Raw genomic sequence first — 17,189 nt, 5'->3', positions numbered from 1 at the left:
GCCATTCGGTCTTATTTCGGCACAGCTCTTCTTGCGGCCTGCAAAACAAGCAAGCGCAAGGCACACTCACTTTTGGCAGCGAATGATTTGAAGGCGCGTTTGTACTTAGGACACAGTTAGGCCTCTTATCCTGTCGCAGCGCCGCATATTGTTGGAGGGCCCCCGTCTCGCTCGTACGGTCATCTCCTGGCTCCTCCCGCTCCTGCGACGCACGGAAGAAACAAAAGTGGAATGTGAACAGTGAAAGAAGGTGACGCCGTGACTGACGGCCGAAGACCTTTGGTGGCTCAAGTGGACCCGGCGGATGGAGACGTCAGCGCCAAGTCCACCTTGGGAAAAAGTGAGACGAAACAAAGATCAAACGCCGGCCCGATTTGCACAGACCTCGGGCGGACGATACTCGGTTTCTGGGCCGCTTCGGTCTTCATCTGTGGACCGGCTGCTTCCGTTGTCCCTTCAAAAGACAAAATGCAACAAAAAGATATGAATTTCAACGAAACCCGCAATAACTGAGGGAACGCCTTGCTTCGATGAAGAGCGTGTCAAAGCGCAACTTACTGGATTGCCGCGTGTTTTGTGGCCTTCATCCAGCTTCTCTTTTCATCTGGCTCCTCCTAACCTTAAGAAGCACAGCAATTTTATTTACTGTACATTCTGCTCCCGCCGCCACTCCGCTGGCCTCCCTGCTACAAAAAAAAAAAAGAAAAAAAAAGCGCATTTGCGTCGGCCACCGAAAGGTCGACGGCACCCCCGGACCTAAACACCAGGAATTCTGCAGGACCAGCAGGCTATAGAGGATAGAATTCTGCAAGGGGTTACGCGGAAACAAGCCGAGGCTCCAGGAAGCGCTTCCTCCCTGTGACCTGCGCGACCCCGTCGACGCAAAATCGCATGGGCTCACGTGGCGCCGCAGACGGGTGGACGAAGCCTCACTTGATTGGAGCGCCCACTTTGGTGCCGACTCTCGCCCGTCTTCTCGTCTCTCTCCCCGCTGAAACGCACAAAACCTCGAGTCATCACCGAAAGCAACTCAAACGGAGCAGATCGCACAAACACAGCCGCCATTTAATTAACGCGCACCCAGTGAATTCGTGACAGAGTAAACATACACTCCGATATACTTGTGAGGACAAATGCATTTCCTAGCTACTAATACTTGTAGAATGGTGACGGCTCGCTGAGGTGTCTCGTCCCAATTGGCTCCTTCCTCCAACTCACTCCATCTAGAAAAAACTATATAAAATATATATAAATATACATAGCAAATATACATAGCCATCCCATGCATATCATAAGGTGTTTGATTACCTCAGCGGCATGCGGTGCCATTGATGGTTGTGCATCTGACATGAAGGCTTCTTGGGACCTAGGGCAACCCATACATTCAAATGAGCTTGCGTTATTTGGGAAAAGCAACAAAATTGCTTAGAAAAAGTACAAATGTCACATACAAGCTATTTAAATGATCACAGAGTCTGCATCCTTCAATGGTCCACAGAAGTTGCCCACATTCAAAGTTCTTGCTGATATTATGTGGAAGGCATTTATTTCTACAGGAAAAAAAGAACAAAAACAATTAGCATGAAACAAGTCATTTTATTTTAGACAACTTACCTCAAATTGAAGTCCATTTTGCATTCCAAAAATGGCGGCGTAGCACAAATTGATCCTGCTGCGAAGAAATTATAGGCGACGTCCAACGGGATAAAATGATCACAAAATTTTAGGCGCCGCTGAGTGGCAAGAGACTATTTTGACCGAAAACGGAGCAGAGGTTTGATGCAAATGAGGCAATACAGGGGTTAGTCAAAATCATTAGGTTTGGTATTGAATTATATGGCAACCATCTTTAAGACCAGATACGCACATGAAAAAAACCAGAATAAAGCACTCAACCTAAAATAAAATGCATTGCAATATTCAACAGAATCAAATATTTCATCAAAAAGCCCACACAGTTCAATTCCCATTTGAAAGCCATCGGGACTGTTTAGTCAGCAAAGATTAAAAAAAAAAAAATAAATGGTGGCCACCATTCAAAAAAAAAAAAAACAGAAAAGGAAAAACAACATATGCAAGACATTTTAGAAATTGGTAAGTGCGCAAACCTTCCAACGTGGTCGTGCAACAGCAAAACCTCATTTTACACTTGCGAGAAAGAACAAGCAGTGCAAAGAAATATGTGCACACTTAACTGAGTAAAGGCCGGTCGGTCGCCTAGGTGGACCGCGCTAACGCCACTCGATGACCGTGCAAAAACCTCATTTGTTTGTGTGTGCAAAGAATGCAAAGTTCCCCCGTAGCAAACAAGCAAAAAGACTCAAGTACAATATTCAAAGTTGCACATGAAAACCTTTAAAAAAAGGCACACAACACAATGTTCAATAGAAACAAACAATACAATCCGTAACCATTCAATTCCGAAGCATAAAGCCATTTGAAAGCTAAACAAAGATTGCAATCTACATTTTCGACACGGTTGAATACAAACGGATACAAATGTGATCCAAATGACGAAAACGCGGAAGACTTGCGCCGTGTTGTGCTCAAACCTTCCAAGACGGCTGTGAAAATCCTGCAAACAAACAAACATTTCTTGCAGGAAACGACAAACTAGACGGAAAACAACGTTAACAAACATTTGCGTTCTGCTTACCATGCGACCCGCCGCCATTTTTTCCGCATGTGACCACAGCCGTCCACTTGCTTGTTTGATACTTCTTTGCACATTAGAGCGTGAAAAACTCGGATTTCAGATTTTAGACGAATCTGCCTCAAAAGCAACATAAAGCAATACGGAAATCAATGCAACAACCACAATATTCATTCATTCCCTGATGTGTCCTATCTATCCGATTGCACAAACCTTCCTTCGATGCTGTGTCGAAAACCTGCAACAAGCCACAAAACAGAGTTATTAGAGGAGAAAACATTTTAAAAATTACAAACATTTTCCAACCAACCGTGCGTGCGTGCTTGACTGAGAAAACGAACCTGAGGAACGTAATTAGAACACCTGCGGAACGCCACTTCACAAGCAAGCCAGCAATTCAAATCAGCTCACTTTCTGGTTTGGATACTTATTTCGCGCCAAAGCCAACTTCCGCTTCCGGAGGCGTCTACCGCTACCTTGTGGCCAAAAATCGTTCTGACCGCCGATGCTTGTTTATTTTTTTTTCTTCTTTAAAATGCTTTTTTATTGCGCATGTTTTTCCTTTTGAATAACGATGTTTAAAAATAGATGGAAAAGTACACTATAAGGGTTCTTTTATGCGAGTCTCACGTGGAAGATTCGCTGACTTAAATCTAGAACGATGCGCAGAATTGGGGATTAGTATCGAATGAAGTCGATGGTAAAATTATTGATCATTCGGCCCACGTCAAAACTTTATTATTTGTTTTACCTTAACATATAATTTGCCATATAAAACACTTCTAACTTGAAGCTCTGGTCAAAATTTAAAAATTTGCAGACCAAATGATAGACCATTATAATGAAACCAATTGAACGGCAAATTGAGTTTTCGTGTTAAAAAAAAAGTCAGGAAAAGCATCGACTTAAGCCAAATAATAGGCAAACCTCACGTTGTACACCATATAAATCAATAAAAACAATTAAAACCGGTATAATGCAGTCGCGGTATCAATTTATACTAAATAAAGTTTAAATATTTTTTTACTAAATAAAGTTAGTTGCCTGCGGTGTAGCATTATCGCCACAAGAGGGCAGACCTTTACTTTGAAACCAATTGATGGCCGTTTTCGTGCTCATAAGAAGGAAACTCGTTCTTATTGTTCTTATATATATATGTATATATATATATATATATATACATATATATATATATATATATATATATATATATATATATATATACATATATAATATATACATATATATATATATATATATATACATATATATACATATATATATATATATATATATATATATATATATATATATATATATATATATATATACATACATATATATATATATATATATATATATATATATATATATATATATATATATATAATATATATATATAATATATATGTAAATATGTATGTAAATATAAAGTTTCCGCACAGACGGGTTTAGAAAGTGCACCGGAAGTTGCTGACGAAGAGTAAATCGATTAATTTAACATTAACGTTCTTTGTCCTCTTCAGTCGTAGTTCATTTTGCAAAGATGCGCAGATTAATACAAAATGTGAATATTAACAAGACAAGATAGATTTAATTTGTCCCCTATGTATTAAGAGGAAACAATACTTTGTATTTACGTATGTAAATGTTTCTGCACAGATGGGATTAGAAAATGCACCGGAAATTGCTGACGAAGAGCAATTACTTTAATTTTAATAATTGCGTTGTCTTCTTCAGTCGTAGTTCATTTTGCAACGACGCACAGATTAATACAAAATGTGAATATTAACAAGACAAGATAGATTTAATTTGTCCCCTACGTATTAAGAGGAAACAATACTTATATATATATATATATATATATATATATACATATATAATATATACATATATATATATATATATATATATATATATATATATATATATATATATATATAATATATATAAATATATATACATTGTACAGTGTTTCCACACGGACAAAATGAGAATATTGACGGGAAGTTGTGTAAAATGACTAAATTCAATAAATCTTAACATTAAAGTTCATTTTCTTCAGTTCTAGTGTATTTTGCCATGATGCACAGCATAATCGAAAATTTTAAACAGAGGATTTATAGATCAAGCGTACTTTAAAAATGGTCTAACTTTAACAGTACGGCAAGTAAGCAAATAATAGTTGCAATCAAGAGGCCTCGGAATATTCATGCAAATTCTTGCCAGGAAAAGTCCACGGTGGATAGCCTAAAAAAAACTAAAAATAATTTCTAGGTGGTGGAATGAAGTCGTAAACCACCTGCGTACGAGATAACTAGTTTATAAAGGAGTCCCCTATGATGTCCATTATGACCACAAGAGGGCAGACTAAAACATTGAAACCAATTGAAAGGCCGATAAGAGGTCATAATTTTCCAAAAGAAAATGCCGAGAAGTGTGGACTTTGTTTAAATTACAGACACACTTCAAGTTGGAAAAAAAATCTTAAAAATGAAAATAAAATTCTTCCAACTGGTATGATGAATTTGAGGTCACAATTCTACGGTAATTAACAATATCAACACCTTTGCGGAATTTGACCCCCCAGTCTAGCGCCACAATTTATAAAACCCCAAATTGAGAACACGCAGCAGCAGTTCTGGTCAGTGGTTAATTACATAATCAAACCAGCAGATGACAGCATCCACAAATAAAAGGGAAGGCCTCTATGGCTACGATGAGCTATGGACAGATTTGGTGAAGACATGCTGCCAAAAGGATGACGTGTGTCCTGATGAGTTTAGAAACGAAAGCTTCATGAGGTGACATAAATTAGATGTCATGAATCTTAACCCCTCATGTTGCTGCCCTCACAGCGCGACTAGAGGTGTGTGTGCATTCAGCCTTTGCGTGGTTTTATGCACGAGCACATGCGTGAGAAAGCCTCTGCTCTTTCATCTGCACCCGGAGCTTGATGTTGATGATTTTTAATGGCATTTTCGACATAGTGGAGTTTGTGGGCGCACGAGATATAGTCCTCAAACCATTTTGAATTATTGACCAAGCAACCGCTCATACCGACCTCGATGAATACGTATGGGTATAGTTTTAAACTGCTTGTTAGCTTTACGCTAGCAGATGTGTTTGAGTATAATTCTATTGCTTATAAAAAGAAAAACAAAACCATCAAAAAAGGCAAGACCTTTTGAGTCTGGTATTAGGTTGCTCAGGTGTCCCTAATGTTGCCCCTGGGAGGTCAAATTCCCTCACTTTACAGCTGTCACAGCGCCTCCTGTGCGTGATGGGGGGAAACTGACTTTTTTTTGCATCTATTTAGGCGGGTGTGGCTGCCATGTCCGCCTGAGGCAAGGGCAGAAAAAGGGGGATGGGGGTTCGCAGCCGCGGGCGCTTGTGGATGCTCCAGTGATAGATAAAGAGTGACAGATCGGGGTTAGCCGCCAGGGGAGTCCATTTTCTTTGCGGCGCACGCTGCGATAGCAAGGAGAGAAGAACAGAAGCCCTCCTCCTCCTCCTCCTCCTCCTCCTCCTCCTCCTCCTCCTCCTCCTCCCTCTCGCTCTCTCTCGCTCTCCACTGCGTGCATCAGTGAGCTTCAGGCGGCTCCACGCCGCATTGACGCTGCTCCAGCCCACTACTCAACTCGCACAGGGGCCATAACGGCGGATTTCGGATCTCCAGTGCCTTATTCCTTCCACGGATATGCAAGACGTTCTGGCCGTTCCCCTTTGCATCTTGCCACGAGGCGCAGCCGGCCCCACGCCGGCGTAGAATACAGCCGCAGCACAGCCGCGCATTTAGATGTCCAACCCACAGGTGATGAACGCAGCCGTTTGCTAGTCCGTTTCTGGACCCGGACGGCGATCCTTCTGCGCCCTTTCCGACATGGCCGTTGACTGAATGGAAGCGCGGCGGAGCACAAGAAGGCGCACTTTGTGGAATTCCAACTCTGCAGCCCCCCCTGCACCATGCAGATCCTCTCAGATCCTCTCCTCTTATTCGTGTTGTTCCTCGCCAACGGACGCGTGTGCCTGTCCGCCAGAAACAACGGGCACGTCAAAGAGGACGGGAGCCCGCGCCCCGCCGGGACCTCCGGCGGGTCACCCGGGGACAAAGCCGGAGACGGCGCCGCGGGTGAGTCCCCGGAGGAGCTGCCGGCCATCGTCCGAGGGAGCGTCAACTCCACGCATCCGTGGAAACGGGAAGCGAGGCGCTTTGCGCACAACAAGCGCGGCTGGAATAGGACGCTGACATCCGAGGAGGATCCGACGCGCCGCCGGGGGAAGAGGATCGCGGCGAACGGTGGGCTGAGCGCTGCTGGCGCGGCGGCGGCGGCGGGCGGACGCCACAATGCGCCTAAGCCCTCTTGGATGGGAGGAGGGGGGCCCGCCAAGGGGGACGGACACAGGAGGGGCGAGGGCAAAGAGGAGAGAGCTCGGAAGCGGGGGAGAACCCGCCCGAACAAAGGCTCGGGGGCCGGCTCGCCGCCTCGGGAAGCCCTCCCCAAACCGGCGGCCCTCACAGCCACCGACGCGCCCTTTGAACTCTTCACCAGGAGGCCCGAGCTCTTCACTTTCCGGGAGGAGAACCCCTGGGACGCTACGCCCATCACGCCGCCGGGCTCGCAGGACTCGGGGCACGAGATCAAGAACCCCTTCTACCCGGTGACCGGCGAGACGTACGGCGCTTACGCCATCACCTGCGTCTCTGGGGTGATCTTCCTGGTGGGTATCGCCGGCAACGTCGCCATCTTGTGCATCGTGTGCCAGAACTACTACATGAAGAGCATCTCCAACTCGCTGCTGGCCAACCTGGCCGTGTGGGATTTTGCGCTCATCTTCTTCTGCTTGCCCATGGTGGTCTTCCATGAGTTGACCGAGTCCTGGCTGCTGGGGGAGGTCACCTGCCGAGTGGTCCCGTATATGGAGGTAATGTGCGAAAAAAAAAAAAAAAGGTCTTTGTTTTTCTACCTTTGAGGGAAGCGGCCACAAAAACGCATAAAGACTTGATTAAGATGCCGGCCCACAAACACAAAGAACTCCATATAGATGCCGCAAACGTCGGTCAGGTGAGAAACCTCACCTGAGGTTAAGAAAGTACAGACTACGCCCCTCCCCTCAAAAAAGCGCATGATTGTGTCTTTCACTTTAGGCCGGTCACGCTTTTATACCTGGTTTGGGAGCACGCCACCGGACGGCCTTTCAAACAAAACACCGTCAGTGTAAGACGCCCTCACCTTCATCTGTCATTTGGCATTTGAATGACGGGTTGTTTACACCTTCCTTCCCCTTTGTGCGCCCCTCGCGATAGCGTCAGCGTCACCTGATAGGCCACCGTTCCCTTTTGTACTCGGAGCGGGCGTTTCCTCTCGTCGGAAGGCTCCTTGTCAAAAACTGCCTCGGGATGGAAATCGGACGTTTTGAGCATTTCCTTGTGAAATTATGGTCAACCCATAAAGCCGTCAGAAGAACCCGGGATATGAACGAGCGTGCTCGCTCGCGGTCGTAAAGCGCGTTTGCTGGCTGTCGCAGGGTTGGGGACAACGCAACAGGTGGACCCGTAGACCCCAAATGTAAAGCGAGAAGAAAGCCATCGATGAGAAATTTCACCATATCGGAGGCAAACGCAAACCTCTCAAAACACTGACTACATTGGTCACCAAATTCACTACAGGGGAATGTCGGTATCTGCGCGACCTGTTACGGATAACGATGCCTTGTGCCAACCTGGTTTTATCGGCGATAGGCGCAGCAGAGATTTGGGATGCAGCCAGTCAGCGTTATTTCAGATAAGCAGCATTGTCGTGCCGGTGTCACACGGCCGCGCGCGGAGCACTACGTTTGTATGAGAGGCCGTTGGGGACTGGCATACATGAAATGCTCTCAAACGCTTAGGACAGTTGGGGATTTGTTTGCGCTGCACAAATGAACGCCAGTGGCTCTGTATTGAAATTTTTGGGTGAGAAACAAAAAAAACTTCAAACAGTCCATTTTGCAAAGCGCTCACTATAACACATTTCAGCAATTTTGTTCATTTTCCAGTTATTTTTGCTCTTCGTCACGTCTACGTCGCATCTTATATCGTCAAATGATTCGCATAGTTCCAAATTGCAGCCACAATTTGAGAACCGCTGAAATAAACGACTGAAAGCATCGCAACAATCGCACACACAGTACTTGAGTTTAGTGGAGTATATGAGTGAAGATATCAAGCATGAAATTAATCCATTTAGAGCCTTTCTATAGTGTATGAGTCGAAAAAAAAATCAGTTGTGCGTGTGAGAGGTCATCCTGAAATGATGTCAACGCTAACAGAAAGCTATTGCGATCCCGTTGTTTTGGAGGAGCCCCCGATGTGTCCACGATAGCCGGAGGCGACGAGGATTTTTCTCCGCCACTTCAAGCCTAAATTGACTAAATTCGCCAAAGAGAACGATACGATTGTCTAATTTTGAAGCATTCCCTACTAACAGTCGGCATTCAACACCACGACGCTTTACAAGATTGTAATTGAAGTAAACAGCCCGTGTCTTATTTCCTTCCACAGTGATGTCACACATGGTCAGGCATTATTTTTGAAGCTATAATGGGAGACTGTTCCCTCTGGATAACTAGCGAAAGCCCCCCACCCACTCCCATCCCCCACCCCTCCACGCAGACACATTTCTTCCCATCTGGCTTTGTGCTAATTGTCTCTTATCATCACCGAACAAGTCCCTCAAGGCGCGTGAAATCCAGTGTGAGCGTTTAGCTCCTTGACAGTCTTACTATGGAATCAATATGTCAACAAACATACGGTAAACTGATTTTTCATGAGGCTTCCTGAGACGCGCAGCGTAATGACGGGCCGGCCGACGAATGCGTTGAATATCATTGAATAGTGCCGTGTTGCTACGACGGACCTCAGCTAGTTATGTAGTGGGGCATGCTTATCCGGCAGATGGGTGCGATGGCCTTCCCCCGCACAGCTATTCTCCCTGCATCAGCTCTCTGTGATTAGACAAAAGCCTCAGGGGAACAAGCGCTCTCTGGGTCGCGCGCACACTAAGTAGAGCGAGGAAGCGTTCGCTATGCGACGCGCCGTCGCCGCTATTTTGCCGGATTCCGTCCGATCCTTTGAGACTGACTTCAAAGGCAATCGCATCAAAGGGAAAGCGTTGAAAGAAGACACCAGGGAGCTGAAATTTCGCCCGGAAGAACATGGCAGGGTCACGCCGGGACTGTGCTTTCCCTTGGCTAAAAATGGAAGCGAATGACCCCAAAATGGTCAAAATACTGAACGAGGGCGATGATAAATCAATTCAAATGTCATTTTGCTCCATTGGAAGAATTTTGTTGCCGGACACACCCTGAAGGTCAGATGGATGACGGTTGACTCGATGCACAGATGCGCTTAAGTGTGTTGTGCGTGCACATGACCCCCATTCATCAGCTAATAACTCTCTCAGCAGTCACATGACCCGGCGGGCGCCAGCGGCGCTCGTTAGGAGCCGATTAATAAGGTGCGGTCTCGGTGGCACCGTCGGACCGGACCTTTGATCGGGAAGTTAATGAGCTCTAATGAAATAAATGAACCGAGGGACACCGCCCGTCTGCGTGGCCTGCTGCTCCTATCGATGACCGTGACATGAAAAAGCATGTTGCGGCTACACAAGACAGAATTCTGGGAATTCGGAACGTGACGGGTCCCTTGCCCTCTTTTTGTGCGGACAGGCTGAGAAATGGATATCTAATATTAGCCACCTCACCACAAAAATGATACATGAAGCAAAATGAAAAAGTAATCAATTAGGGATGTACAACCAAGCCCTTTCCACATCTTCCGATGTGGCCCGAGCTGGCCAAGAAGAAGACATCGGTCAAGTTAATCGCTCGTTACAGCTCATTTCTTTCTGTGCCACACATTGGGTGAAATTCTGTCTTATCCCCTTTCTTTCCATCGGTATTGTTCTGCGCCATCTGCATGAAATCCCACCCCCTGGCACGGCTTTGTCACGCCACCAGGCCTGACTTTTGGACTCCTCTTTTCTCTTGGACAACAAAGCTTGTTTGTGGCGCCCTCGCGCTCCGCCCCAATGCTCTGATCAAAGCTGCCTTGTTGAAAAGACACTCGTCCAGTCATGAAATATTCAACGTAAGCTGCCACATGTGGCGACGAAGGTGCCGTGAAGGGAGAAACTGCTCCAATGCATGCCGCGCATCATGTTGCTGGATTACAAAAAGGAAAATGAATCGAGGTTAGAACGATACTTGCTGAAAACCTGCAATGCCTTCACTTAGCACCGCCCAAGTGGGAGTTTGTTCTTTTTCAAATGAAATCAATTGGAAGATGAAGCAGTGTCTTGTAGTGATTTCCATCCATTTGCGATGGAGTTTTCCGGGACACGAGCACCTCCTTGCCTGTCCGGGGAGTTTGCCGAGGCTCAGCGGGGCCATCTGGGATGCTGGCTTTCATAATTCAATTCCATATGACGGAAAGGGACTGCCGGGGGCTGGATGTTGAATGTGGAACAAGAGCTTCAGGAAGTAAAAGTCATCGGGAGAAAAGCCAGAGATGGGATGAGGAGATGGGATGTTATGAATGAGGGAGGTGTGTTGGTGCCGCAGGCCACTTCGTGAGATGGTTCTCCGGCAGTTGATCCCACAGATGTTTTGCATGAGGAACAATCGTCCTCGTGAGCTTCAACGGCAGCTTGCGGCCTCCTGCGGCGTGTCAGACATCTTCACCGTCTTTGTTTAGCACCTGTTTGCGCTGCAAGGAAATACATTGTCTTTCGGAGATAAACGCGTCTGTTGGTTGTTATCGCCTTCCCAATGAGGAACGGTGTGACGACAGGTTCGGAAAGCGTCACATCGGCGCCGGTTGACAGATTGGCGCTTCGTTTTCTCCTTCTGGAGAAAGCACCCCTTACCAGCGTAAAGAATAAGGGCCGGATTTGCTGCAACGTCGAGAAACCCTCTGAAACGCCGATTAAAGCGGCCGAGTTTGAGAAGGGATAGCGGCTAGCTTGAATGCGATGTTGAAGCTCAAGCATTGCGTGTGCCTTTCAGGTGGCCTCCCTGGGCGTGACGACCTTCACCCTGTGCGCGCTGTGCATCGACCGCTTCCGCGCGGCCACCAACGTGCAGATGTACTACGAGATGATCGAAAACTGCACTTCCACCACCGCCAAGCTGGCTGTCATCTGGATCGGGGCGCTCCTGCTGGCGCTGCCCGAGCTGCTCATCCGGCAACTGGTGGCGGAAGACGCGGAAATCCTGGACGAGCCGCCGGCGGAGCGCTGCGTCATCCGGATCTCCGCGGCCCTCCCCGACACGCTCTACGTGCTGGGTTTGACGTACGAGGGCGCCCGGCTGTGGTGGTGCTTCGGCTGCTACTTCTGCCTGCCCACCCTCTTCACCATCGGGTGCTCGCTGGTGACGGCGCGGAAAATCCGCCGCGCCGAGCAGGCCAGCGTGCGCGGCAACAAGAAGCAGATCCGATTGGAGAGCCAGATGAACTGCACGGTGGTGGCGCTGGCCATCGTCTACGGCGCCTGCGTGGTGCCCGAGAACATCTGCAACATCGTGTCGGTGTACATGGCGGCCGGCGTCCCCGAGAACACCATGTCGGTGCTCCATCTCCTCTCGCAGCTGCTGCTGTTCTGCCGGGCGGCGGTCACGCCCGTGCTGCTGCTGCTGCTGTGCCGGCCCCTGGGCCGGGCCTTTCTGGACTGCTGCTGCTGCTGCTGCTGCAGCCGCGCGCCCTCCTCCACCGCGGCCAGCGACGACAACGAGCACGAGTGCACCACCGAGCTGGAGCTGTCGCCGTTCAGCACCATTCGCCGGGAGCTCAGCAACTACACGCCGGCCGGGTCTCACTGCTGAGCCCGACGTCCGGTCGCCTTAGCCCACCCGGTTCGGGCTTTGAAAGGCGTTCCCCCCCATTTATCGAGGATCGGCGTCCGCTGCCCCCATCCGCCTTCACGCAAATACTCATGAAAACCCTCATAAGGAGCACGGGGACGACGCAAACGCCAGAGTGACCGTGTGTCGATTGGACGACCGCAGCTGGACGCGCAAATGCAACAGCGCGTGTGCGTAGTTGCATTTCTCAAATGGGGTTCGTGACGGCCCTTCAGAGGGGGGTACAAAAGATTTTCCGAACGTTTCTGGACATACTGCAAATGATTTGATTTGCTATGACAGGAACAACATGCTTCTTTTCAAAATGAGGAAATTGGTTGGATAGCGAAGGAATTTATACATATATATATATATATATATATATATATATATATATATATATATATATATATATCATTGTTACGCGGACTCTGCAGAACGTTGTATGCCTTTATTTTGTTGATTACTGATGTGCATCAACGTTGGTGACTGACTGAGTTGCTGAAGATGCTAAGTTAGTTAGCACAGCATGTATGACTACATTACTCTTTGAAAAAAAATGGTTTTTTTTGACCGTTTGTTTCATTGCATTTTTGAATTTATATTATTCAATCTTGTACTATTTGAAAAACTTGGCCTGCTTTTGGCCGCCGAATGAACGACTGCCATTTCATGTCATTTCAATGCGAACGTGAAGGAAGCGACCAAACTCCGAACCAGTGTAATTACTTTGTGCATGTGGGAAAGGAGAGTGGCCCGGCCAGGCCCCGCCTCTTGGCGGCACACGCTTCCAACTCAAACAAACAAAACGATGTACGTATTAGCTCGATATTTACGCTTGCAATATTTTTGGGGAGTTGAAATAACTCACAAAACATTTGTTTATAAGTTCTAATGTGTGTTTTTGTTTTGCCTTGGCGGAGCTCCGCTGCATTTTAGTGTATATTAACAACGCAAAGTCACACAACCGGAATCTCTGCCGCCACGTGCTCAATTCCATGTGGTGCCCCAAAACGTGGCTCGTTTTAGTTTACAAAAAACTCTTTGTACAAGAAAAATGTCGTTCTCCCTAAAACAATTCTCCAAGATGAAATGTTTCTATGTACCGCACCCGGTCGGTCGACACTGCCTGACAGTACTACAGGACTCGATTCACACGGATTCTACGGTTTTCTCTTGCTACAGGAGGCTGTCGTGGTTTTTAGCTGGCACGTTTTGTTGAAATCCTGTACAGGAGTTGTGTCAAAATTTGTGAAATATTTGCTACAGGTCTCATCTACAACGAGCATATGGAAGATTGTGCAATTGTACATCATGAGTTGTCAGACATTAAACACAGCTCCGACTGTTGGATCGTTACCGGGAAGCATAAACAAGTGGAAACGGTTCTCAACGGGCTCTTCAGATGGACTGGCATGGACAAGACAGACTGCCCACTACACCGTTGTATCATATTACCTATCATATTACTTGGGGGCTGTGTGTATATTTCAAACAAAACAAACTGTAATCTCTTTGGTGCTCTTATGATGAATGCGCTGTAAACAGCAAAGAAAAACGGCGGTTATTTGCGTGAGTGCGGACTATACTAGCAACGAGTGCGTTTTAAAAAAAAGATGTTGGATTAACGGATCGGCTAGCGCAGTGGTTCTCAAATGGGGGAACGTGAGCTGGAGAGTAAAGTGCTACCACAAGCGTGTAAAAAGCATCAATGTGTATATTGTACGGTAAATGTTTTTTTTTTAATTATCATTCTTTGAAGAAGGTCAAGAACGTTTTGAAAACATCGTCGCTCATTACAATCAAGGCAACTGTGGGGCAACTACAGAAAGTATGGAATTGCCACGAGGAGTAAACACCAAATGCCAAGTGGTAAATTCTGCACGATTGGTGACCCAATCTAACGAGGTTCCCAGTCAGACGTGAACTTTACAATGTCAGTTCCGCACTTCCAAAAGTTTACATTCATACATCAAAAGTCATCCCCATAAAGACGCACAATCAAGCTTTTGCTTCTGATCGATGCTCAACAGATATCCTGAATTTACTCTTCAAACTTTTAGCCCTTATTGTTGGTTGACGAACAAACTCTCTATTGATTTTCAAGTACAGTATTTCTCACCAAAGATGTAGGAGGAAGCAACTATTTTTTCCACTGTCAGCACTTTTTCGCACCTGGGGGAATTATCGCTCCATGTCAGAGCAAGAACCTTATTGATTATGGATATGTCATCCAAGATGCTTAAAGTATCCCACAGAGGTCATACTAGTAAATGTTATTTTTTTTTTCCTCCTTAATGCAAAGAAGTGATTACTTCATGGGGATGACTCTCATGTTTTCTTCTTCGATTGACCAAAATAAATAAAGACAGGCCTTATCATAGTCTTAGCCCAGGTGCAATGTTTTGGCACTACGTGTATCACAATCAGTTCAATTCTGCACTGCCAAACACCTTCCTATGTGTCTTGTGGTCGCGGCGGTTTATTGCACTCACCCTCACCCGCGAGGTCAGTTTGGCTCTCACGTCGACGATCCCAAAGGTTGACCTGACAGTGCCATTAATTACCATGGTGCTATGTGCAAGCTTGCGCAAAAATCCCAGCTCATTATTTTCATTCAAGCCTGGATTTTGTCACACGAGTCAAACTGACCTCGGAATTTTTTCCGCAACATTATACGAGGGGGATTCTAAGTGGTTCGGTGTGTAGTTTTGTGTGTTTCGATCTGTTGATGAGGTGCTTCTTGTGGCCTACGGTATGTATTCTCAAGTGTGTGAGTGTCCTCTGTCCATAATTGGTGGCTGCCAATGTAAGCACATGCACTGTTGTCTTCAACCCCGCTCACTTGTTTCTAAATAGCTTTTTATATAGCCGAAAACTGTCCCTTTGTCTATCAAAGAATGGAATAATGCACATTAAAACTCTAAAATCTCTTTGTTTCCTCTGATCACTACCCATGAGAGTGCTGCTGTTTTCATCCAAAAGCGCCAAAGCACTCCTTATAAAAAGTACAACAAATAAAACCACTCGCTGCCCTAAAAGGTTAGGGAAGATTATATAGCACAATCAGTTTCTGATGGTGGGGGGACGTAGATGGAAGTTCATACACTATCAGTCGACGCAATCACTTCTATCTTCATTCGCAGGAACATGGCGACAGACCCCATGCAGTCCCATCCTGTGATTAGGTTGCCGTGTCTATGATTAGGTCATTAAGACATCTGCCGGTGATTCATTACAGCTGCAGGAGACATGACAATTCCAACAGAAAATGTCCATGTCTACCAATATATGTACATGTTGTCGAAACAGACATGGAATAGCCTATATGTAATGATACCAACATGTACCATTACACCATGTGACAAACTACTAGTACTGCGGGGTTTGCTCATGTGGACTGACCGAGTCAAATATGCACACTTAGCTCACGCTAACCGGAAAACTCCATCTTAATTGAACGTGTGTGCACGACAAGTACAGGCTGCGTCGGTTCGCAATGACAACTCCCTCCGAAGTCTTTATTCATTCTATTTCAAGCAAAGCAATAATCCACGCAGCCATGCCAGCAGGGCTGTTGCTATGGAAACACCTTTTCTGTTACAGATACCATATCGATGTGGTGACTATACTTGCGATAAAAGCTGCCTTGCCTTATAGAGGTTGTCTCAATCTTTGCGATGCTGACAATAAGATGGGCAAAACACCAGATCTAACAGCCTGCTGTGCCACAATTATTTTTCCCGCAGCCGCTCCCATGCTGTCGCGGATTCCTCAAAGAGCTTCACACAAGCGAGGCATATTATTATTCCGCCGTTAACGCCGAAAATCGAGCCCTCATTTGTGATAAGATACAGAATTGGCTGGTGTGTTGCCACGCGAGCGTCACCAAAAGGAAAGGGCTACGTTTGTTTGCTTTGTCTCTCATTTCTAGGTCACTGGGAAAAGGGAACGCTTGACTGAACTTGCAGCATATTCATTGATGGGGATCAAATGTGTGCGTGTGTGCATGTGCCTGTATGTGTCAGAGAAAGACCTTTAACGCAGCACACACCTGCGCCACTGCTGCAACAATAAATGCCTTTTCTCATGCTACGGGGCCGCTAACTAATTTTTGTTCCTTTTTGCTTCAAATCCAAACAATGGGTCAGCAGGCCACTAATGATACGACGGCAGAGAGAAAACTCAAGAAATCCAAGATGTATTTAATAGGCTCAAAAGGTGAAGGAGTCCAATTAAATGATACAGATTGCGAGGCAAACTTGGACTGAAGCAAGGCACATTTTTCACATAATTACTGCGGAAAATCATTACGAGTACTTGGGGAAATGTTTCTTACTATGTGTATATCCCATCAAATATAAAGATAGGGAGGGAGGGAGGGAGGGAGGGAGGGAGGGATGGAGGGATAGATAGATAGATAGATAGATAGATAGATAGATAGATAGATAGATAGATAGATAGATAGATAGATAGATAGATAGATAGATAGATAGATAGATAGATATAGATAGATAGATAGATTATCTATCTATCTATCTATCTATCTATCTATCTATCTATCTGATAGATAGATAGATAGATAGATAGATAGATAGATAGATAGATATGCACATATACAGCTCCCAGAGAAATACTGCATACAAATATATAC

At 46.0% G+C, this 17,189-nt stretch overlaps 2 protein-coding genes across 6 annotated transcripts in view; one reads left to right on the top strand and one right to left on the bottom strand.

The window, feature by feature from the left end:
* Positions 1-17,189, bottom strand: part of LOC148405493 (uncharacterized) — a 32,851-nt gene that overhangs the window by 1,872 nt on the left and 13,790 nt on the right. Inside the window, exons 3-12 of one of the 5 annotated variants that reach the window (XM_088406594.1) lie at positions 2,867-2,891; positions 2,657-2,769; positions 2,498-2,575; positions 1,615-1,672; positions 1,452-1,550; positions 1,309-1,366; positions 1,157-1,233; positions 559-991; positions 278-454; positions 1-202 (exon numbers count right to left, since the gene is read on the bottom strand). The exon at positions 1-202 is cut by the window's left edge and continues 5 nt beyond it. In XM_088406594.1, the coding sequence (XP_088262720.1) occupies positions 1,545-1,550; positions 1,615-1,672; positions 2,498-2,575; positions 2,657-2,769; positions 2,867-2,891 (280 nt within the window). In that variant the 3' untranslated portion in view covers positions 1-202; positions 278-454; positions 559-991; ... (1 more) ...; positions 1,309-1,366; positions 1,452-1,544. Of the gene's footprint in view, positions 203-277; positions 455-558; positions 992-1,156; positions 1,234-1,308; positions 1,367-1,451; positions 2,576-2,656; positions 2,892-2,963; positions 3,754-5,837; positions 6,143-17,189 lie in introns of those variants that run through there. The other 4 variants (XR_015864223.1, XR_015864222.1, XR_015864220.1 and 1 more) reach the window with 4 other exon arrangements.
* LOC148405495 (prosaposin receptor GPR37-like) lies at positions 6,226-15,468 on the top strand. Its single transcript, XM_088406791.1, has 2 exons — positions 6,226-7,579; positions 11,702-15,468. Exons 1-2 carry the CDS (start codon positions 6,620-6,622, stop codon positions 12,515-12,517), a joined length of 1,776 nt encoding a protein of 591 aa, XP_088262917.1. The 5' UTR covers positions 6,226-6,619; the 3' UTR covers positions 12,518-15,468.

This window comes from Hippichthys cyanospilos, chromosome 22, assembly GCF_059441005.1.
Source record: "Hippichthys cyanospilos isolate Australia breed blue-spotted pipefish chromosome 22, RoL_Hcya_1.0, whole genome shotgun sequence".
Lineage (NCBI taxonomy): Eukaryota > Metazoa > Chordata > Actinopteri > Syngnathiformes > Syngnathidae > Hippichthys > Hippichthys cyanospilos.
Note: the sequence above shows the minus strand (reverse complement) of the source record. Positions and strands in the feature narration are given on the sequence as shown.

Bases quoted from the DNA above. Each gene is read 5' to 3' on its own strand.
- LOC148405495 (XM_088406791.1), top strand. From the start codon at position 6,620: ATGCAGATCCTCTCAGATCCTCTCCTCTTATTCGTGTTGTTCCTCGCC. The intron at 7,580-11,701 runs GTAATGTGCGAA...TGTGCCTTTCAG, and splicing joins GAGTGGTCCCGTATATGGAG to GTGGCCTCCCTGGGCGTGAC.